Source organism: Peromyscus eremicus, chromosome 22, assembly GCF_949786415.1.
Source record: "Peromyscus eremicus chromosome 22, PerEre_H2_v1, whole genome shotgun sequence".
NCBI lineage: Eukaryota > Metazoa > Chordata > Mammalia > Rodentia > Cricetidae > Peromyscus > Peromyscus eremicus.
In genome coordinates, this window is record NC_081437.1 from 19,170,836 (window position 1) to 19,195,336 (window position 24,501).

The window sequence follows — 24,501 nt, forward strand, 5'->3', positions numbered from 1 at the left end:
AAGACCTGAGTTCAACAACTGAATTCCACATGGTAGAACCACCTCTCCTCCAACTTGTCCTTACTCCCCGGCACCACAGCACATGCACAAAAATAAATAATGATATTAAAAAATAAACATGCTTAAAATGGGGTATAATAATTTCTATCTCATAGAATGACTATAAAAAATAAATTGCAGCCGGCAGTGGTGGTGCACACCTTTAATCCCAGCACTGGGGAGGCAGAGGCAAGAGGATCTCTGTGAGTTCGAGGGCAACCTGGTCTACAGAGCTAGTTCCAGGACAGCCAAGGTTACACAGAGAAACCTGTCCTGAAAAAAACAGAAGCAAACAAACAAACAACAACAACAAAAAACCCAATCCTTAGGGGCTGAAGAGATGGCTCAGCTGTTAAGAGCACTGACTGCTCTTCCAGAGAACCTGGGTTTAATTCCCAGTACCCACATGGAAGCTCACACCTGTCTGCAACTCCAGTTCCAGAGGATCCAACACCCTCACACAGACATGAATGCAGGTCAAACATTAATGCACATAAAATAAAAATAAATAAATCATCTTAAAATAAATAAACAAACTGAAAGGAAGAGCTGGAATGATGGCTAAGTGTTAAGAACACTTATTGCTTTGACAAAGGACCCAGATTCAGTTCCCAGCATAGGTCCCCAGCACTCAAATGGCAGCTCACAACCACCTGTACCTACAGTACACCAGGCAAGCATACAGTACACATACATACATACATGCAGGCAACCATTCATACATATAAAATTAAAATAAGTAATTTAAGGAGCTAGGGTATAGCTCAGTGTCAGAACCCTTGACTGGAATTCTGAAGGTCCTGAGTTCAATACCAAGCACTATTAAAAAAAGTTTTTGAGGGTTACTATGAGAATTGAATGAGTTGAATAACATAAGCTATACAGTATGACAAATATTTGTTACTACTACTTTTTTCTAAAATAAGGTCTCATAGTAGGTATTAGTAAATCTTGGATCTCACTACATATCTAATGCTAATCAAGTATTAAAATGTTGTACGCTATAATTCACAGACTTTAGACATCCTCTAAAAAGTTACTTAGGGCTGGAGAGATGTCTCAGCTGTTAAAGGCTAGGCTCACACCAAAAATATAAGAGTTCGGTTCCCAGCACCCACGGCTGTCTCTCCAGTCACGCGGGGGAGGGGGTGTGTTACCTAAAATTAGAACTGTATATTTTAAGTACCTCCTCTCGATTGAGTCTCTGTTTGCCTTTCTTCAATGGTCAGAACTACACTGCTGAATTAGTGCTAGGGTTGATTTAACACAGCCTCTCCGGTCTGGTGAGAACCTAGTTCTATTTTTTGGCACTTTCCCCATGCAGATTTTGGAAAGTCTTGTGACAGAATATAGACAATCTCACTCTCTTAGGATAGTGACAATACAATAACACAGAGCAAAAAGACAAGAAGATTGTATCAAGATCAGAAAAGTAAACTTTAGAAGCACTATAATACTAATTTAGCCTACTATGCCCAGAAAACTCAATACTCACCAAGGTTCATCTGTAGGCTCCCAACAAACAAGACATACACTACAAGTAAAGCACATGGCTCTATCATCTCCAGATGAGGCAGGCTGCAAAATATGTTAAAATGGAGGAGAGAGCAAGGTAGCAGGCAGGTACAGAAGGGAAGAAAAGGAGAAAAGAGAGAAACAGGAAGGGAGGAAGGAAAAAGGTATGGAAGGGCAGAAGAGAGAAAGGGAAGGACCAATCATTATTAAAACGGCTTTTCAATAATAACTCTTCAAAAAGTTCCCAATTTCAAGTATAATTTTCTAAGGAAAAAAAATTTATAGTACTACTCTGCTCATACATAAATAAGTGTTCAATAAATCTGCAGGCCAATGAGGACAACACAGTGAGACCCTGCCTCAAAAGTAAATATATATATAATTAAATGCAGTGTTTCACTGCATGTTTCTGGCTGGTCTGCAACTCACAATCCCCTCCCCAAGTCTTCCAAGTGATAGCATTTCAGGTGTATACCACTACTTCTGCCTTGTAAAACTATTTATTACATTACTTCAAGAATCTACCACTAGTTTATAAAAGCAGAAGTCAAACACTGAAAATAATCAAATATCCAAGGAGAACATTTCCCAAAACTGACATTTAAAGACCACATGAACTTGATAGCAAAAAAAAAAAAAGGCAAATGTACCTAAACTGAAAGATAACTATTAAATAACTCATTAATTATTTGCCCCCTAAATTTCCAATGTAGGACATAGGACTGGTATCACAACCAAGTATGTGGCAAACAAAACTCACAAGCACATATACAAATAAGCAGATAGCTAGATTACACAAAACACTTTTAAAAGGAAAAAAAAAATTAACTAAAATGCTGGGCTTACTGAAAGCTGTACTAGCACACTTTACCTGGTGATAAAATCCAGCTTGAGCCATGGGATCTGGCTGTGCCCACCTATAGCCAACATGAGGCCATGAGGTGAATGTCTCCCTTCTGTTAGCCTCACTATACATCAAGGCCCTAAAAGTAAATAAACAGCATATAACTGGAGCGAGGCATCAAACCAAAGGGAAACTCTTATTAAATGCTGCAGAAAAGAAAATTACTGAAATATCAAAATCAAGTGGGAAAGAAGTTGGGTGGTGGGGGCACACGCCTTTAATCCCAGCACTCAGGAGGCTGAGGCAGATGGAGCTCTGTGAGTTCGAAGCCAGCTTAGTCTACAAAGAGAGTTCCAGGACAGCCAGAGCTACAAAGATAAACACTCTCTCAAAAAACCAAACAACCAAAAAAGAAAGAAAAGAAAAGAAAAAGTGGGAATGATTATGTTCAAATTTTTATTTTCAACATGTTCCCTTACAAATTGTAAAGAAAAAGAAAAGCTGGTTAATGGCTACAGCAACCAAACAATTCCAGAGGTAGATTAAGTTAACTAATAGTGAATAATTACCAATTAGCCCAGAGGAAATGAGATTGGCAAGAGAACCCTGCACCTTTTCCTCAGGCCACAAGCCAGCTGACAGTGGGCCTCTCTCTCTGCTACACTGTCTAAGCATTTAAGCAGTGCTTGTATTTTATTTGCTTTTTAGGTTTTTGTTTGTTTGTTTTTTTAACTAGAAATCAGTTTTTTGTCCTTTCTCTAGGAAATCTTCCTCCAGGGGAGCTACATACTCTAGCAAATTTTAATTTAGTTTAGTATTGCTTAAGACAGGTCTCAACTGTCCAGCCCTGGCTGTCCTGGAACTCACTATGCAGACTCAGCCAGCCTCTGCTTGCTGGGATCAAAGTTGTATACCACTAGGGCCGGAAACTCTAGCAAATTTCAAAAATCATAAATAGTAACTGAAAGACGGAGGTGGGGGGAATCATGAAAAACAGACCAGAAAAATTGAATTTCTGGATAGTTCTCCAAAACTAATTCATACATAGTGTTCAACAATATTGCTCTAAGGTACTCAGAATTGCATTGTGACTTTTAAGAGCATGTGTCAGGAGAAGGAGGGTACATCAATATTAGCACTTGAAGCAGTTGCCTAGCATGCCTTGAGCTCTTGGATCCAATCCCCAGCAATGCACAGGAAACACAGGACCCTGAGCTCAGCTCCCAGAAACAAAGTAAAAAGGAAAATTTATCTGACAGCAGTTCTGTTACAACCCAGGACCACACAGCCCCTTGAAGTACACTAATAAATGTTTCTCTTTTTTTAAACAATTTTGAAGGTTAGAAAGTGTCATGTATAGGTTCTGTATCTATTTATGAGAAGGGAAGCTGAGAAAGTGTCTCATGTAGCCCAGGCTAACCTCAACTCACTATGTCCACCAAAGTCTTTGTAGATTCATTATTAATGAAATAACTTCAAGACTCCATCAAATTAGTACTTGGGGATATTTTGGCACACCCAGAAGGAACATATGGCTGGATTTGGAACCACCTAGATGACACATCCTTTGGGCATGTCTTTACGAGCATTTCCAGAAAAAGAAGTTCGACTGAAGAGGGGGAAAAAAAAAATCAACCCTTAATTGGAGAAGCACTATCCTATACCTGGGGTTCAGGATGAATAAAAAGGAGAAAATAAGGTGAGCACAAACATTAATTGTTCTGATTCCTGACTACATACAATACTCTGCCCATGCCTTGCCCCCATGATGAACTGTAGCCTCAAACTGAGCCAAAATAAGCCCTTAAGTTACTTCTTGTCACAAGTAACTAAAACAAAACAAAAATCCTATCTCATGATCTCATTTCCTAAAATACAACATTTATCACAGTATGCAGTAGCTTCTTTAGAAAGCACTGTAACTGCAAAATAGCTCTGAGGGGTCGATAACATTCAAGATGGGCACTGCTCAGACAACACCTGCTCTAATCACAAGCTTCTCTTTCTTTGTTCCACTTCCAAATAGGTTGCAAGAATATTTTAATGACAGCCATAGCATTTAGCACCTGATATTCAGGAGTGGCATACTCTGTCCAAAAGACAGAGACAACAAACATTCCTCTAGCATATAAAAATCCTTACCACTCGCTAATGTAATTAATAGAAGTTGTGTCTGTAATAAAATCACTTAACAAAAACAGGGCAAATGAACGATGTAAAGGATAAACAGCTACATACTATGAATATAAGAGCCATACTTAAAATGAATTAATTCAGTATTGTACTTGCTAGCATCACCACATACCATTTATAAACGTACTTCAGGAAAGTGCAAAGAAAGTGACTCACTCAATGGAAATATGAAAATCAAAATGTTATATATCAGACAGAAAATGTTAATATCCAATCAAAGCTATCAAGCTTTAAATTCCACTTTTTTTTTTCCCTTTTTTTGGTTTTTCGAGACAGGGTTTCTCTATGTAGCTTTGCGCCTTTCCCTGTAACTCACTTGGTAGCCCAGGCTGGCCTAGAACAGAAATCCACCTGGCTCTGCCTCCCGAGTGCTGGTAATTAAAGGCATGCACCACCACCACCCGGCTATAATGTATTTTAATCATACCTAATCCCCCATACCTCTTCAAAGAACTTTTTTAGTATGTTTTTCATTGAGAACTTCACAGATAATTACAATGTATTTGAGCATATCACCCCACTCCTCCTCCATGAAAACAGTAAGCAACTTTATTTACACTCATATTTCTATACAGTATTTGTCAGAATTCATCTCAAAAGCTAGTAAATTTCATCACTGGCAAAATATTACACACCCAACAGTTATAATTGCTTAAAATTTCCTCAGCATTGGAATCTTCAAAATACAATCTTGGAATACCCTTACAGATACTCTTAGAGAATAAAAGATATATTCAACAGCAGCAATCAGCTCACCACAACATTTATGTATAAATGAAAATCTACTTTTTAGAATATGCTAATCATAACCAGATTTGCAGTAGTTTTTGGTTAACCCTAAATCTAGGAATTCAATCTCAGTATACCCCGAAGAGCAAGGGTCCTACCTGTCTACAGAGCGGCCTGGCCCCACGCCAAGTTCTGGACGTGCACTGGGTAAGAGGTAAGACAATCTGTCCATCACCGAGGACGCCACAGGTAAGGCAGCAACATTTTGATTTATTTTCTTGAGTTCATTTACAATGGCACTGGCAATAGACTTCAATACATGATGAGGAAGATGAAATGTAACTGTGGCCCACTGGAAGAAAACAGAAATATGAGCAAAGAGAGATACTTCTCCATAGTTTTAACCAAACTTTTACCCTGACCTGATCAGTTAAAGAGCTATGTATCCCTACTGTCAATTATACCATCAGTTTATTGTTTACAGCAAGAATTTGCCATTAAGTAAAAACCTAAATCTTTGATTTAAAAATACCAAAGTACAGAGAAGTAAGCCAAATCTCCATCACTGGATGAATAGATAAAACTATGGTATGTGAATGTGTACACAAGTGCATGCAGAATATTGCAAAGCTTTTTAAAAGATGGCAACTCCATCATTCGTGACAACATGGATAAAAATACATTAAATTGCAAATTTAATTGCAATAGACCTGGAACAAGAAGACAAATATAAATGATCACTTATATGTAAAATTTATACTCTAACCCATCAAATCAAAGAGTAAAATGACAGTTACTAGAGCTGATACAAAAGTATGGGGATGAAAAAAAAAGATGCTTGGCAAAGAAAAGAGTACGGGGATGCTGGTTAAAGGGTACAAAGCAGCAGGAAGCATAGATGTGATGGACTAGCTGGTGATCATCTATTCGGCAACCTGTTATTTCACTAATGCTATATACAGTATGCTGGCCACGGACAACAACCTACTGTTGATTTTAAATATTCTCACCAGGAAGAAATAATAACTGTAAGGTGGTAGAGATATAACATTTCATTTTATTTAATCTCTCTACAATGTATGCATATATCAAAATATCACACTGCATCTCATAAATATATACATTAATGTTTGTTTTGGTTTTTCTTATGTGTGTGTGTGTTTTGTTTTAGTTTTTTTTGGTGTTTTGGGTTTTTTTTTTTTTTTTGACAGAGTCTCTCTACAAAAGCCCCGTCCTAACTCACTATATAGACAAAAGCTGGCCTAGAACTCACAGAGATCCACCTCCCTCAGCCTCCCAAGTGCCAGGATTAAGATAATGTCACCATACTCAGCATGTTGAATTTTTATTTAATTTTGTTTTTGTTTTTGTTTTTAAAGATTTATTCCACCTCCCTCTGCCTCCCAAGTGCCAGAATTAAGATAATGTCGCCATACTCAGCATGTTGAATTTTTATTTAATTTTGTTTTTGTTTTTCTTTTTAAAGATTTATTTATTGTGTATATAGTGTTCTGTCTGCACGTATCTCTGCACACCAGAAGAGGGCACCTGATCTCATTACAGATGGTTGTGAGCCACCATGTAGTTGCTGGGAATTGAACTCAGGACCTCTGGAAGAACAGTCAGTGCTCTTAACCGTTGAGCCATCTCTCCAGCCCTATTTAATGTTTTTCAAAATAAAAATGTTTATATGAGTGCAATGAGCAAGCACTTGCCCAACATAAACAAGGTCCCAGGCTCAATTCCAAGCACCACAAAAAAGAAAATTACTGAAACTCCCAACTACGCTGAAAAAGACAACTTAGAACAAAATAGTAACAACTAAAGGTGGTGGAACATACCTGTTATTCCAGCACTTACAAGACTGAGGCAGGAGGATTGCCCTAAGTTCCATGAGGTATACGAATTCCAGGCTAGCCTATGCTACAAAATGAGACTGTCTCTCAAAACCCTCTTTTCCACAAAAGAAAATACAATACGATATAGTCCACCAAAATTAATTAAGCACGAGGTGGGCACTCAAGCCTCCATTAATAAAGAACTCGGACAATAGCCAGGCGGTGGTGGCGCACGCCTTTAATCCCAGCACTCGGGAGGCAGAGCCAGGCGCATCTCTGTGAGTTCGAGGCCAGCCTGGGCTACCAAGTGAGTTCCAGGAGAGGCACAAAGCTACACAAAGAAACCCTGTCTCAAAAAAACAAAACAAAAAAAAAAAAAAAGAACTCGGACAATTATCGTTACTGGTATATGTGACGATTTAATCCATCTTAGCACATGTATGTCTATGTTGTTTTCATCAAAATCCAGAAATAGCAATTCCAAGCATGAGCTTTTTGGTCACCAATATATTTAGTGCCAGCTCAACTCCACCAGCAATAATATCCAATAAATGCTAACACTGTTGAGACTGGAGATATGGATACAAATTTACAGCACCCAGATGGCTCAATTGCCTGTGGCTCAGTATCTAACATTTCTAACCTTTGGGAGCACTGAAACTCATGTGAACACAGCCACATGCGTATTCATAATTTTAAAAAATAGTAAAATAATGCTGAGCGTGATGTGGCACACCCTTAATCCCAGCACTCAGAAGGCAGCGACAGGCAGATCTTTGTCAATTTGTGGCCATCCTGGTCTACATAGAGAGTTCTAGGAGAGCCAGGGCTACAAAGAGAGACCCTGTCTCAAAAAAAAAAAGTAAAACAAATCTTTTGAAAACCATTATCTAATATTATTGCTAAACAAGTTACACTAGTGTCAAAACAAAGACACAAGGGGGAAGGGATACACTGTAAAGATTCCAACTATATTTTCCCAGAGAAAAATATCCACATTAATTTCAACTTTATATTCTACCCCCAGATCACATGAAAACTGTCCCCATTCATTCCAGTACATACTAGGCATGCTAGCATAATACTACTGAACCTCAGCTCAATGGCTGGGTGCTTGCCTAGTGTGCACAAAGCCTTAGGTTCAATTCCCAGCACCACCAAATGGGGGAGATGACTCAACAGTGAAGGAACTAGCATTGCATGAGAGTCTGGATCCCCAGAAGCCCACGTACATGCTGGGTGGGCCTGCCTCTGAGTTCAGTCTGGGGAGGCAGTTAGGAATCCCCAGAGCAAGCTGGCTTGCAATACTAATCATATGGGTGAGATCTGGGTCTGACTGAAACCCTGCTTCAATTTATAAAGTGGAAGGAAGAATGATGGAAAATAATTCCTAATATCAACCACAGACTTCCACATGGGAGTGCGTACACGAACCGCACACACAGACACACACACACACAAATGGGAAAAGAAAAAAACAGAATAAAATCTCTTACCTAGTTTCTAAACTTAACCTGTTAATAGATGAGAAGCCTACGCATTGAAGGGTCTTTAGCACCAAAAAAACAAAACAAAACAAACAAACAAAAAAATAAATCTGACTTCCACTTGGAAAAAGGTTTTACGATAAAATTCCATCTATATATTGTAAATCATAAAGTTTGCCCCCCAAAAGGACTTATGGGCATTCACTACAAGTGACACCCATGGGTTGAAGTGAGGCAATCTCTCAAGGACTTTAAGAAAGCAGCAATGAACTAAACATCCATGTGGTCACTAACATGAGGACTAGTGACTGTCATGTGTTCATTGGCTTTCTGGTACAAAGGTATCTCTGAAAGGTGCGGGTCCACCAATCCACACCATAGTAATTTCTCAGGTTCCTGGAGACATAAATGGAAGAGACATGGCACAAGCACAGGGAGAAAGTACACACACTAATGCTGTTCCCACGGGAGGACCACTAGGACAGGGAAGGCCTGAAAGACCCTGAACATGCCATTCCTCCAAGAGTACATAATCAAAACAATACTTAGTCCTGAGGACGTTTCTCAGATTAACAACTAAATTGGAAACTTGAAAAGTAACAGGGGCCAGGCGGTGGTGGCGCACGCCTTTAATTCCAGCACTCGGGAGGCAAAGCCAGGCGGATCTCTGTGAGTTCGAGGCCAGCCTGGTCTACAGAGCTAGAACCAGGACATCCAGGGCTACAGAGAAATCCTGCCTCAAAACAAAGAAAAAGAAAACAAGTAAGTCAAAGAGAAAATTCTACAAACATTCTCAAGAGCAGTATGAACTACATGTAAATTACGTAAGGGCTCAGCTGAGGAAATGAAAAATGAGTCCTCTTTCTCCACAGTCTTTCCAACACTGCTTCACAGATCTATATGTAAGATGCCAGGCAGGAAATGGAAGCTATGCACAGGCCCAACCACAGGGATTTCCTCACCAGGACTAACCAGGCCACCAGCTACTTTTCAGGGGTGAGAGCCAGCTAGCCAGGTTGACTATGCTAAATCAATCAACTCAGCCAGACTGAGAAGCAATCTGTTTCACTGTAACAGATGCATATTGTACCTGTTCAGCTCACGATGCTTCTTCCATAATATATGGTATGGAGAACAACAGAACGTCTTCTGTACCACGTTGGTATTCTAGAGTCCACCTCTGACCAAGGAAAGCATTTCAAAGAAGAAAAAGTAAAGTTCCAGCAATGGGCTCTTGCCCATGACATTCACTGTTACCATGGTATCCTCCAGAAAGAGGTGGCCTAAGAAAAAGGTAATCTACAATACATCGTCACTAATAGCTAATACTAACCACAGTACCACCCTGAAAGGTCAGAAGTCTCCAGAGGACTCTAATCATAGGCTCATAACACAAATTAGACACGACAGTATATTCCAGCATGCAAACTCCTTAACAGAGATAGTCAGAGACTTTTCTTCTTTTCTACGCTTTAAGCTACACAGCTCGTTTTGCCACAGAAGAATATTCTACCAAGAACATAATAGTTCTACCAAACTGGCTTCTGAGACTGCTACTTAGCAACTTTAAGCTTCTTCTGCTACTAAATGAACAGGCAAAGACCACAAAAGACACTGAAATCTCAACTTTATCATGTACACATGTATCTCTCTAGTTAGAACATTTCTAGAGGAAGAGGACAGGAAGAGCAACAGGACAGAGCTTAGTCTATGACAGCCCCAACACATTTTAATTCTTACCTTAGCAACTTTATGGTTTGCTGCGGTCTCATGAGATGTATTTTTTAAGCCATCTTTGAGCTGTGTGATGAACAAATCATAACCCTCTGTACTAGAAACATCTACCTTCTCTATGCATGCTGATAAGAGCTGTTGTGCCTGATAATAAAAACAAAACAAAAAAAACAAAAAAAAACCAAAATTAAACACAAACACAATAAAACAATTAGATTTTCCTTCAGCTAATTCATGATGGTTTTAACTACACAAAGCTTAACCTTACAATTAATTTTATATAAACCTAGTTAATCATTTAGATGAGGTAAAGGAATGCATTCAGTGTAATAGCCAGAGGGTAATATAGCAATACAGTAATTACCATAAATTAAACAAAAATAAATATGCTGAAACTATGAGCAAAAGTGAAACATCAAGTCAACTTTTAAACATAAATACAAGATTCTTCGATAAGTATAAAGTACTCATGATACACAAAGCCATTCAACAAGTAGTATGAAAACCCTCAGCAATGCTACTCATAAAGTAAAAATTAAAGTCAGATGTGTTGCCTCAAACTGTAAACCCAGAACTCAAGAGGCAGAGGCAACCAGGGCTACAAATGAGCCTCTGTCTCAAAACAAAAACTAAGTAGAGAGCAAAGTATGATGGCACATGCATTTAAAAGGTGGAGGCAGATGGATCAGGAATTAAAAGTCTTTTTTTGTTTTGTTTTGTTTTGTTTTTTGTTTTTTGAGACAGAGTTTCTCTGTGTAGCTTTTGGTGCCTGTCCTGGATCTCACTCTGCAGACCAGGTTAGCCTCAAACTCACAGAGATCTGCCCACCTCTGCCTCCTGAGTGCTGGGACTAAAGCGTGCGCCACCAGCATGCGCCGCCGACGCCGACGCCGACGCCGACGCCGACGCCGACGCCGACGCCGACGCCGACGCCGACGCCGACGCCGACGCCGACGCCGACGCCACCGCCACCGCCACCGCCACCGCCACCGCCACCGCCACCGCCACCGCCACCGCCACCGCCACCGCCACCGCCACCGCCACCGCCACCACCACCACCACCGGGCCTAAAAGTCATTCTTGACTAGAGTAAGCTGGAAGTCAGCCTGGGTTACATGAGACGCTGTCTCCAAAATTTCTAATCTCTTTCTCAATTGTGCCCAACAAAGTGACTATTAAAAGGGTTTGGAGGGGATGAAAGAGAGAGGGAAAGGTTGAGAGAGAGGGGTACTAGGGAGAGGAAGAGACAGCCAGAATGAACACAGGTGAGAGAGAAAAGAGGAGAGGGAAGAGTGTGAAGATAAAGAAAAGATGTGGTCGGCTAGTCTCCTATGACTTGGAAATGACGGGACTTGGAGCAACTGTTTACAATTCACCAGCTAAGCTAAGTGTTGAGGCTGGCAGAGAGGGCCCTACATCTAGCCCTGGGCTGTTACTACCCAAAAGTCATCTAGTTTATTAATTCACTGTATTTTGGAGTCTTTGTTACAGTTGCTTATCCTGTGCTAAGGAACAGTTCATACCTGAAGCACTCTTTCAACAAACACCAATTAATTATGCAGAGAAAGGTAAGTATTTAAAAGTGTGGTTCATGATTCAATCTTTGTTTTTATATCCTTTAAGCACAACTTATGAACAATGTCCTAAAGGACAACTTAACTTTACTTGACACCCAAAGGTCAGAGGTTACCTTGTACAGAGGCACACAGTGTACTTGTATCTACTTACCTCTGTGACAGGAAGTTCAAGCTGAACCACATCATCCTGCTTTGAAACTGGAGTTTGCAGAGCAGTGTCTAACAACAAGATTCCATTAAGGTCCTTCCTACAACCTACTGCGTAATCATCCACAAATATAACTTTATCCACAGCAGAAATATACTGACATTTCACCTGTCCACCCGGTTTAGCTGTTAAAAGAACAAAAATTCAACAATTAAGATTTTAAGACCAACAGCCTACTAAAAATACATGTTTACATATCAACTAAATGTGATGCACAATTCTGAGTGAGACGCTGAACTGGAAAGAAGTCTATTAAGACCATGATTAGCAGCCAGGGCAGTGGTGGCTCATGCCTTTAATCCCAGCACTCAGGAGGCAGAGCCAGGTGGATCTCTGTGAGTTCAAGGCCAGCCTGGTCTACAGAGCAACATCCAGGACAGGCACCAAAACTACACAGAGAAACCCTGTCTTAAAAAACAAAAACAAAAAACAAACAAACAAATATGATTAGAGCAGACCAGAGTATGAACTATAAAGCCAGTCTCAACAGAAAACTGATTACAACTTGGCAGCTACATAGCTGTTGTAAGAGACTGCCTGCCATACAGGGAAGCATGGCAGCAATCCCAGCATACAGGAGACCAAGGCAGAAGCACAAGTTAAGGCAGCATATTCCACAAGACTGAGACACCACACCAAAGGGGGGCGGTTGAGGGAGTGAGGGAGACCTATGTACATCTACATGAAACAAAGAGCAAATGTGTTAAATACCCTGAAGTGATAGAACTGAGGAAAGGAGCTTTAGGAAAGTTATTTCCACCACACTATTCTTTATTCTTTTCCCCGGAGGGAACAGAGGTGGAGACGATGATCTGCATGCACAAATTCAACCAGGTTGCCCAGAATCATGTTATAGAGACTATTCTTAACTCCAAACAATGGATTTGACCCCTTGTCAAAATCATAAACCACTATGTGCAAGGATACACCTCTCAGCTCTTTATCTGTCCAATTATACTTCATGATCACAAGACTAAACTGCAAAGCTACAGTAATTAAAATAGTGTAGTACTGAGGAAGGAGACATGGCTCAGTAGTACAGGGCTTGACTAGTATGTATCCACAAGTGCTGGATTGGGTCCTTAGAACTGCAAATAAAACAATGTGGTGCTGATGTAAAGACAGACGTAGAACATAACTGGACAGATAAAGAGCTGAGAAGTATATCCTTGCATATAATGGTTTATGATTTTGACAAGGGGTCAAATCCATTGTTTGGAGTTAAGAATAGTCTCTATAACATGATTCTGGGAAACAATGGCTCCCCTATTAAGATCAAGTCCAAACTTTTTTATCCATGCTGGGAACAGAACTTTGGACATGCTAGGTAAGTGTTGTACCACTGAGCAAAAGAAAACCCCAGCTCAATCCAAACTTTTTTTTTTTTTTTTTAAAGATACAATCTGTGTAGCCCTGGCTATCTTAAAACTCACTATGTAGAGCAACCTGGCCTCAAACTCAGAGATATGCCTGCCTCTGTCCCCCTCATTTATGTTCTTGTCCCTGCCTCTATCTCAGCTTAGACGTACCCCACATAAACCCTCAATGTTAACCCCAACACCTTCTTTCTGTTCCTTGAATTCAATGCTGTCAGGTTACACCACCCTGTCTCTGCACAATACTTATTATGATGATTTTAAGATCTTCTTCCCACTGTTTCTGTCAAAACTGACTGCAACAGGGCTGGCCTCTGGCTCTGTTGTTAAGAGTACCTGCCTAGCATTCACCAAGTCCTGGGTTTGATCCCCAGCACTACATACAACTAAGAGGGATGGAAAAACAAAAACTAAATGGAGTGATACATACCTATAAACCCCAAAGGATCAGAAGTTTAAGGTCATTCTTAGCTACCCAGTGAGTTTGAGGCCAGCATGGGCTACAAAGAGACCAAACTCAAATAATAATAATAATAATAATAATAATAATAATAATAATAATAATAATTGTTACAGTAAAGTAAAAAACTACTATGCCTCCTATATAGTATATGGGGTTCTTTGGGTTTTGTTTTGTTTTAGTTCGTGTGGTAATCTGTGGCTATTTGAAAGGTTACGGAAGAGGCAGGCAAATATCTGTGAGCTCGAGGCCAGCCTGGTCTACATAGTGAGTTCTAGGACAGTCAGAGCTACATAATAAAACTCTGTATCAAAAAGGGGGGGGTTAATAAGTGTAATATATTTTTGCTATAGGTATTCCATTAAAACAGTATCCTCTCCCCAGTTTTCCACCATAGAAATATAGCTGGGTACACTGAATTCAAGTAAGAACAATTTGTCTTTGTTGTTATTCTTTGAGATAAGACTCATTGTATATCTTAAGCAGGCCTCCAACTCAAAATCCTTCTGCCTCAGCCTCCTGAGTGCTGGGATTACAGGTGTGTGCTGCTACACCTAGGTAAAAGCAGTATCTGCATCATTGAGAGTTACAAACTACCAAGTAATAGATTCTGCATTTCAACTGTTCCAAGTGGAATAAAAAGCTTATATATTAGTATGTATTCAGGTGTTTTTGAATAGTGCTAAGGATGGGGAGTATTAACTAAATAGCTCAGGTAACCTTTATCCTTGAATGCATGTGCTCCGGGCTAGCCTCGGCTACACACACACACACACACACACACACACACACACACACACGCACGCACGCACGCACGCACGCACGCACCAGTAACATGCACATACAAAGAGGAAGAGAGAAAGAGTACCCGAACAACAGTAGCAAACAACTAATACTTAACCGTTGGGCTCCAGAGTCTGAGCTCTTATAACGCCATCATTAATAAATCTAAAACTACTAAAAGATTAGTATAAATTTTTGGCTAGAACAGCCCATCTTTAAGGATTCAAGAGCTACAAAAACAACCTGGGAGGCAAATTAAAAATTTGAATAACTATACAGAATCTTAAAAAAAAAAAAAAAAAAGAAGGAAGAGGATGAGGAGGAGAAGACGACGAAAACGAAGACAAGGAAATGAAATACAGTGGCTCATGCTAGTATCAGCACTCAAAAAAAAAAAAAAAAAAAAAAAAAAAAAAAAAAAAAGCAAGACACCAAATTCAGGGCCAGATTGGTCCACAAAGAGTTCTGGAACAGCCAGGGCTACACAGAGACCTTGCCTCAATATAAAGAGGGAAAAAAAGGAAGAAAAGAGAGAAAGACCTTAAAATTTGCTATAATTAACTATAGTAAGTGTTTTGCTTACAGAAAGGAAAGAACAGAAAGCATTTGACATAAACTAGGTCATCATTTAACATCAGCAAAGTCTATCAAGTCAAATAGCTCAAGTACATACTCCTAATCCAAAAGAAGATTGTGGTGATGACATTTTGTAAGAATCCAGGTGCTCACAATGAGGAGTAAGCATATAAGTGTCCTCTTCTTCCCCAGAGCCAGTGTATAGAGCCCACTAGGATAACTGGGAATGCAGATTAAAAACTTAGTCTACAAAGGAGTGTCTGAGATGCAAGAAGTGCCTACAGATAATATTCACTTGGCTTTTCTTGAAATTTTAGCTGTTTTGGAAAATTTGCTAATTAAATTAGTTTTCTAGACACAAAAATAAATAAATGTATCCAAAATATACTAAACTATCTTCTAAGGGCTACTGAAATCCCAATTCTACACCATGTTTATTATCTCTTGAAGAATAACTGGATGTAAAAAGGCTGCATGTACCAAGTCAGTCAGAAGAACTGGTCTGAATCATTTAAATTTTCTATCACTGGAAAAATTTTATTTTATTCAAAACAGATTTCCTGAGGACTATATAGGCTCCAAAACTTCGTCAAAGAGGCGGCAGCTCTGGGCTCTAACTTTATTTAATCAAGAATTTGTTATTAAGGCTGTAAATAAAGCTCAGTGGATACAGCATGCAGGAATCCTCAACAGCACAAAAACAGTGTGGTAACCCAAGCCTATAATCCTAGCACTCAGGAGGCAGATGTAGGAGAATGAGAAGTTCAAAGTCATCCTCGGCTACATATTGCTGAAGGGCAATCAGGGATAAGTTGAAACCCTAGTTTTTCAAAAGTAAAAGCGAAATACAGTCAGACATGCATGCATATAGATGGATCATCATCTGAAGCAGTGATTCTCAACCTGTGGATCAAATAACCCTTTCATGGTGGATGTATATCAGATATTCTGCAAATCAAATATTTACATTATGATTCATAACAGTAGCAAAATGACAGTTATGAAGTAGCAATGAAAATAATCTTTTGGTTGGGGGTTATAGCCAGGTGGGAAGTCCAAGAGAGAGATAGGAAGAAGAAAGGCATAGGCTGAGGAAACGCCATCCTGCTGCTGTCCAGGGAGCAGCATGGAATGGCACACAGGTAAAGCCATGGAACATGTGGTGACATATAGATCAATAGAAATGGGCTGAGTTTAGTTATAAGAACTAGCTAACAAGAAGCTTGAGTCATAGGCCATGGTCATACAGTGTGTAATTAATATAAGCCTCTGTGCAGGTGGGAGAGATTTGTCCCGACCGGCAGAAATGGAGGAACTTCCAGTTACAAGGAACTGTATTAAAGGGTCAAAGCCCCGAGATCCGGATGTGCCGGCTCTCTTGGGTTCCTGGACCCTGGACGCTGGAGGTAGACCGAACACCGCCAGACTGCACTACACCTTTCCCAGACCCTGTTGCCTATCCCTTCACTTGTGAGTTACCCCACAAAATAAACCTCCCTTTCAACTAAAAAAAAATAAAAATTAAAAAATAAAATAAAGGGTCAAAGAAAGCATTAGGAAGGTTGAGAACCAGTGATCTAGAGTAAACCAATTAAATCAAAAATAATCAGGAATAGAAGTATGATATACATGTATGAAAATGTCAAAATGAAACCCATCAATTTGTACAATGAATATATGCAAATAAAGAAAAAAACAATACTCTGGCTGACAAGATGTCTCAACAGGTAAGAGAACATACCAACACAGCTGAGGGCCTAAATTCAATCCCTAGAACCCACACAACAGGACAGGACCAACTCCTACAAATTGTCCTCCAATTGCTACATGTACTGGCATGAGTGTTCGTTCTCTCATTCTCTCTCTCTCTCTCTCTCTCTCTCTCTCTCTCTCTCTCTCTCTTTCTCACACATACACACACAGAGACAGACATACAGAGACACACACACACTCACACAAACAAATATAAAAAAAATTAATGCTAATAATCAAGAGCAGGGCTTGAGATGTAGATCAGTGGTAGAGCACTTGCCTAGTACGCACGAAACAAAACAAAAGCTGTATAACGGGGGAAAAAAAATTGCACCCAATCTAAACTACTGAAGCTGGAGCAGAGTACAAGAGCACAAAGATCTTTTGGTTTGGTTTGGTTTATTTTTGCATTTATTGAGACAGTTTCTCTGTGTAGTCCTAGCTGTCCTGGAACTCACTCTGTAGACCAGGCTGGCTTCAAACTCACAAGGTATACCTGCCTCTGCCTCCCAAGTGCTGGGATTAAAGGTGTGTGCCACAATCACCCAACTCAAAGATCTTTTATTTGCAAACACTATCCAATTTTCTTTTCTTTTTTTCTTTCTTTTTCTTTTTTAATCAGGGTCGTTCTCTACATAGCCCTGGCTTTCCTGGCTTTCCTTATGTAAACCAGGTTGGCCTGAAACTCATAGATACTCCTGCCTCTGCCTCCCAAGCACTAGAAATGTGCCAACATGCCCAGCTAGCACAGTTTCCTCAAAATTCTGTCTACCTGGTAAAAACAAAAAGATTCTCGAGGTCAGGCACTGACTGGGTAAAGCAGAGGTAGGCTGATCTCTTGAGTTAACACCAGTCAGAGCTCATGAGACCTTTTTCTCCAAATACCAAAAGGTTCTCAGAATGTTTAGCTACAAGTACTGTGTAGTTCTTCTTTTCACTGCGACACAGATCTAGAACCCACTCTAGAAATTTAAGAAATCAGACTTCTTTCTATACAGTACCATTACTACTGATTAATATCCACACATGTGTATCACAACTTACTTATCAATATACACTATAAGAACAATGTGTATACATACAGAAGTTATACAACAGCCTTAACCTTGTTCTGATATTTAGCCTCACCAATATACTTAAAAGATATTTATCCTGGGATGGGAAAGATATCTCAGCACTTAGGACCACTTGATACTCTTGCAAGAGATCTGGATTCAGTTCCCAGCATCAACATAGTAGCTCACAACCATCTGTAACTCTGATTCCAGTGATTCCAATACCCTCTTATGACCTATTCAGGGACTGCACACACATGGTGCATGTACATACATCCAGGTAAAACACTCATATACATAAAATAAAAATAAATCTTTCCCCAAAAAAGTATTTATTCAGGGCTGGAAATAAAAGTTCACTGGTAGAACATTTGCCTACATGTGCAAGGGACCAAGATTTAATCCCCAGTAGGAGGTGAAGGGAAGAGAAAAAATTAGAAAGATATTTATCAATATAGATCATAAGGTTACCACATTCATATTTCCATCTACATTTGAATAACATCTATTCTCAATGCCCAAACATTAAGCTAGTGAACATTTTTTTTAAATATCAAGAGAAGCATGACAATACTAAAGACTCAAGAGACACAAGAAAATTGGCATTCATTCACTCAGGACCTAATATATGTTGGAGGCATTCAGGGTCTGACCACTTAATTGGCACTACCATCTTATTAAATAACAAGGCTAAGAATCAGGATGGTAAGTGAAACCCAGGGCTACCTGACAAATAAAGCAGTCTCCGAACATCCTCAAAAGAGCTTATAAAAATAAATAAACAAATAAACAAACAAACACATAAACTATACACTGATAGTAGGGGTACTGTTTCAGGGAACAAGAGGAAAATCATCACCTACTGTATGGAAGAACTTCCATACTTAACTATATCCTTACAACAAGGCAAAACCTAGATGAACTGTGCAAGATAGTACAAAGTAGTAAATCAGGAAAATAGTTCAAATTTGCAGGTAAGTTTAGAAGATTTAAGGAGTGTGAAAAAAAATAAAGCTATTTATAAAAACTGCAAATAAAGTGGGGAGTGCTTTTTTGTGGTGTCTGGTGTTTAAGACTCATTGGTAAGTAGATGACTCTAAGCACTATATAGGCAGAGAGCTTAAGTCCTCACAATAAAACCATTATTACCACTATCTTGCAAATGAAGAAAATAAAAAGTTAATTTAGTCAAGGTTACAAAGTCACTAAGCTAAAAAATAATAATAATAAAATAAGGACTTAAAATAAGGACTTTAACCAAAGCTACTTGTCTCCAGAAACAAGCTACTTCCTATTATGCTGAAGTTCATGAATCAAAACCGGCTAGAAAGATGCCTACCTAGTGGTGTATGTAGTTTTAGTTTTTAAAATCCAGTCATGGTCTGAGGGATACAGCTCAGTGGTGAAATGCTTGTCTAGCGTGAGCAGGGCCCTAGGTTCATGGGCTTATTCTCGGCTGGGAGAAGGGGATAGGGGACACAAAATCAGTAAATAAACACAAAAAAGAGGCAACTAAGCAAATGAAATGCTGTTCAACATCACGAATCATATAGAAGTACAAAGTAAAACAAAACTGAGGATGGTGCTCATCTGACCCCGGCAGTAGGTGGCCAGAGACAGGCAGACAGCTGAATTTGAAGCCAGTCTGATCTACATGGCAGCTCCAGGACAGGCAAGGATACACTTTATCAAAAAAGAAGAAAAAAACACAACAAAAAAGAACAAGACTGAGCAAGGCCTGATAGGACTTGTGAGGTAGAAGCATCAGGAGCTCATCAAAGTCTTCCTCAACTACACAGCTGAGGCCAACCTGGGCAACATGAAACCAACCCTTTCTTAGAAAAAAAGAAAAAGAAACCACCCACACAAAACACATTTTTATAGCAACTTTTTGGTAATTCCCAACCCAAATCTTGGAAGCTAGCAATATGGTCTTCTGAACATGAATGGAGAGACAAACTGACATCTACCAATGGAATACCAGTAGATGCTAAAAAAGAAATGTGGCACACAAACTGTAATCCCAGCACCTGGAAGGATGAGATAGGAGGGTCAATTCAAGGCTAGCCTGGACTACAAAGTGAGTTCAAGGTCAGCCTGGGCTAAATGAAATGCAGTCTCAAAAAAGAAATCAGCTATCAAATTATGAAAGGGGGGGGGGGGACAAGGGAACCGTGGCTGATATGTAAAATTAAATTAAATTATAAAATAAAATTTTTTAAAAAATTATGAAAAAGACATGGAAGTACCTTAAGACCTATGTGAAAAGTCTATATAATGTATGATGCCAACTATAACATTCTGGAAAAAAGAAAACTACAGAAGCAGTAAAGATTACCAGGTACGGGAGGGGAGATGAAGAGGGATGAATAAAGGAGAGCATAAAACTTTAACGCAGTGCTACATCACAGTACAATAGTGAGTACATGTCATTATGTATGTCTAAACCCACAGATGTCAACAAAAAGAATGAGCTCTAATATAAACTAAGGATGCTGAGTGACTTTATTTCTTTACAATATTTTATTTGGACTAGACATGGTGGCGCACGCCTCTAATCCCAGCACGGGGAGGCAGAGGCAGGTGGATCTCTCTAAGTTTGAGGCCAGCCTGGTCCACAAAATGAGTTCCAGACCTGCCAAAATGACACAGTGAACTCTATCTCAAAAAAAAAAAAAAAAAAAAAAAGGATTGGGTGGCGGTGGCACATGCCTTTAATACCAGTACTCAGGGGGAGGCAGAGCCAGGCAGATCTCTGTGAGTTTGAGGCCAGCCTGGTCTACAGAGCGAGATCCAGCACAGGCACCAAAAAAACTACACGGAGAAACCCTGTCTCGAAAAACCAATAAAATAAAATAAAATAAAATAAAAAATAAAAAGATATGGTCTAGGTCTTAAAACCTGAGTAAGGGCAAGGCATGGTAGCTCATGTCTGTAATCTCAACACTTCGAAAGACTGGGCTAAAGTAAGACCCTACCACAAAATAAAACCATACAAAAACCTGAGTAAAATTAAGATAAGTCTAGTTAAACTGGAGGAAACTGGGTACATTCCAAGAAAGAACAAAGCTACTATAATAAGAAAAAAAATTAAGGGTGGAGAGATGGCTCAGTGGTTAAGAGCACTGGCTGTTCTTCCTGAGGACCCAGGTTCAATTCCTAGCACCCATATGACAGCCCACAACTGTCTGTAACTCCAGTTCGAGGGGATCCAGCATCCTAACACAGACATACATGCAGGCGAAACATTAATGCATTTAAAATAAAAATAAATTATTTTTTAAAAAAAATTAATTAAGTCCACTTCACAAAACAAAATAGAGAGACAAAGCTAAAGCTTGGAGAAGAGCTCATAGAAGGCCACTGAATGCCAATGGATCATCAGCCAAACTCCAAAACCTTAACTTTTTAATTGTATGAGTGTCTTGCCAACATGAATGTAAGTGTACTACATGTGTACACAGCCCACAGAGGACAAAAGAGAGTATGTGTGTGTGTGTGTGTGTGTGTGTGTGTGTGTGTGTGTGAGAGAGAGAGAGAGAGAGAGAGAGAGAGAGAGAGAGAGACTGAGATTATTTTCAGAGAGAGAGAGAGAGACTGAGATTATTTTCAGGTACCCTCAGATGGAGTTATGGGCAGCTCTAAGCTGCCAGACACAAGTACTGGGAACCTAATTCAGGTCCTGTGGAAAAGCAGCAAGCGCTCACAAGCCATCTCTTCAGCCCCAAGTACTTATTTTTTTTAAAGATTTATTTATTTATTGTATGTACAGTGTTCTGCCTACATAGGTGCTTGCAGGTCAGAAGAGGGCATCAGATGGTTGTGAGCCACCATGTGGTTGCTGGGAATTGAACTCAGGACCTCTGGAAGAGCAGCCAGTGCCCTTAACCACTGAGCCATCTCTCCAGCCTTGTACTTATTTTTTAATCACATACTCAATACTCATGAATGGCTACCTGCAAGTGGTGTTAGTGTATCTATTTTTGCATTCATATTATATACCTACAACCTTCCTCCTCTATCACTAAGGGAAATGTAACACAAATTTTTTTTTTAGTTTTGGTTTTTCGAGACAGGATTTCTGTGCAGTTTTGGTGCCTGTCCTGGATCTTGTTCTGTAGACCAGGCTGGTCTCAAACTCACAGAGCTCCGCCTGGCTTTGCCTCCGGAGTGCTGGGATTAAAGGCGTGCACCACCACCGCCCAGCAAAAACACGAATCTTAAAAGGTCTTATTAATAAAAATTAAAAAAATTAAAAAATCCCAGAGCCAGATATTGGGGTGAAAGCTGAAAGATCAGAGAAACAGAACAGCCAGCCACATTATTACCCCTATGAAATCCTCAGCCTCAAGAGTGTGAGTTCCTGTTTCCTCAGGCCTTATATACCTTTTTTTGCCCTGCCATCTTACTTCCTGGGATTAAAGGTGTGTGTGCTTCCCAAGCAAAGGCATGAGATCCCAAGTGTTGGGATTATCGGTGTATGCCACACTGTTCCCAGTGTGGTCTTGAACTCAGAGATCCAAATGGATCTCTGTCTCCCTAGTGATAGAATTAAGGATGTGAGCCATCACTGTCTGGCCTCTATGTCTAATCTAGTGGCTGGCTCTGTCCTCTGATCCCCAGGTAAGTTTTATTGGGGTGCACAATAGATCACCACAGGGGAATATTTTCTTTCTATGTACAGCAGATAATACAAAAACATTTTAACAAACCCTGACACATTATTATTGTGGAACAAAGCCTCCAGACACAAAAACATCCCAACTAAACTGTCTATCCAAAACACTTAAATGCTTTTGCTAATAAAGCTTTTTGTAGAAATCCTAACATCTGGGCTGGAGAAAAGGCTCATCCTTTAAGAGAGCTTGCTGCTCTTCCAAAGGACCAGAACTCCATTCTCAACACCCAATCAAGAGACTCAAGCACCTGTAACTACAGCTCCAGGGGATCCATACTGTCTTTTTACCTCTATGGGTACCTGCACACTCATGTCAGCCACTCAAACAGATGCATTCGTACACATAAATAAAAATAAAATAAAGAAAAAGAAGCCCAAGCCTGGAGTGGTGGCTCATTCTTTTAATTCCAGCACTCTAGGGGCCAGTGCAGGTGGATCTCCTGAGTTTGAGCCCAGCCAGCTCTACATAGTGATTTCCTGTCCCAAAAGGATAAAAAGAAAAAGAAAGAGAAATCCTAATATATATGTAATGACACTAATTATCCTCAATTAGAAATCATGAAAATATTAGATAATTGGTTAAAAGTATAGACATATATGAAAGTGATAAAACCAAATTTAAGATAGTATTTAGGAGAGAGGAAGAAAAGGTCAGTGTAATACAACTCAGGAGTCAGAGTAAACACCTATTTACAATATCTTATTTCTTATGCCAGGTAGGGGAATACATGAGCACTTGCAATTAAGTCCTTTCCATATTTTAAATGAATTTTAAAGAGTCACCTGTTCGCCGGGCGGTGGTGGCGCACCCCTTTAATCCTAGCATTCAGGAGGCAGAGCCAGGCGGATCTCTGTGAGTTCGAGGCCAGCCTGGGCTACAGAGTGAGTTCCAGGACAGGCTCCAAAGCTACACAGAGAAACCCTGTATCGAAAAACCAAAAAAGAGTCAACTGTTCATGAACATCTTCCTCTCAGACACAATAACAACCTGTTATATCCAAGTTGCAGTAAGTGAGCATTGCTACATCTGGGCCATCTGTCCTGTCTTTTACCTAAGCCAAGAAAAGGGAAATTTGCAAGCCTACCACCTCAAACTTTCTCTTAGACATCTCTTAACTACATTACAGGTTTACATGCTGTAACTATACATAACCAGTTGTTTCACAAGTCAACAAAAATTGACGTCTCTAATTTCACCTTTGTATCCCTAAATTGCCATTCATTCTTATGCCTTATTACTCACACGATAAGCTTATTCCTGTATGTCTGTGTAAAATAACACAATGGTAGACCACATAACTACTTCCATTTGGCTAAATGCACTTAGATACAGTTTATCTCTGCACATGAGTTTAAACCCACTAATAAACAAACTTCTCCATTTTAACCTTTAACATCAAAATTAAGACACCACTTATCCACAAATGAAATGGCATCTCAGCAAATAACTTAGATAGGGCAATCTCAAAACACTCTCCAGTCTGTCCACTGAATGAGCTTTGACCTCATGCATCCTAAAAGACTTTTCCTGAACCAACGTTTCCACCACCCAGAAGTGAGTCTCACCTCCAAGGTGGAGGAGATTCAGACATACTTCCAAGTACCAATTTCTAGCTCTCTATGGTAAAAGGAGTTGAAAGGGTCTGAAGCTTCACCT

At 39.7% G+C, this 24,501-nt stretch overlaps 1 protein-coding gene across 5 annotated transcripts in view; it reads right to left on the reverse strand.

The window, feature by feature from the left end:
- The window catches only part of Birc6 (baculoviral IAP repeat containing 6), a 183,650-nt gene that overhangs the window by 158,069 nt on the left and 1,080 nt on the right, over window positions 1–24,501 (reverse strand). For all 5 annotated transcript variants that reach the window (XR_009375738.1, XM_059248553.1, XM_059248552.1 and 2 more), the window contains exons 2-6: window positions 12,108–12,289; window positions 10,386–10,523; window positions 5,479–5,672; window positions 2,426–2,537; window positions 1,535–1,617 (exon numbers count right to left, since the gene is read on the reverse strand). Coding sequence is in view for 4 of the 5 variants with exons in the window: in XM_059248553.1 (XP_059104536.1) it covers window positions 1,535–1,617; window positions 2,426–2,537; window positions 5,479–5,672; window positions 10,386–10,523; window positions 12,108–12,289 (709 nt within the window). In the remaining variant the exon portion in view is untranslated. The remainder of the gene's footprint in view (window positions 1–1,534; window positions 1,618–2,425; window positions 2,538–5,478; window positions 5,673–10,385; window positions 10,524–12,107; window positions 12,290–24,501) is intronic.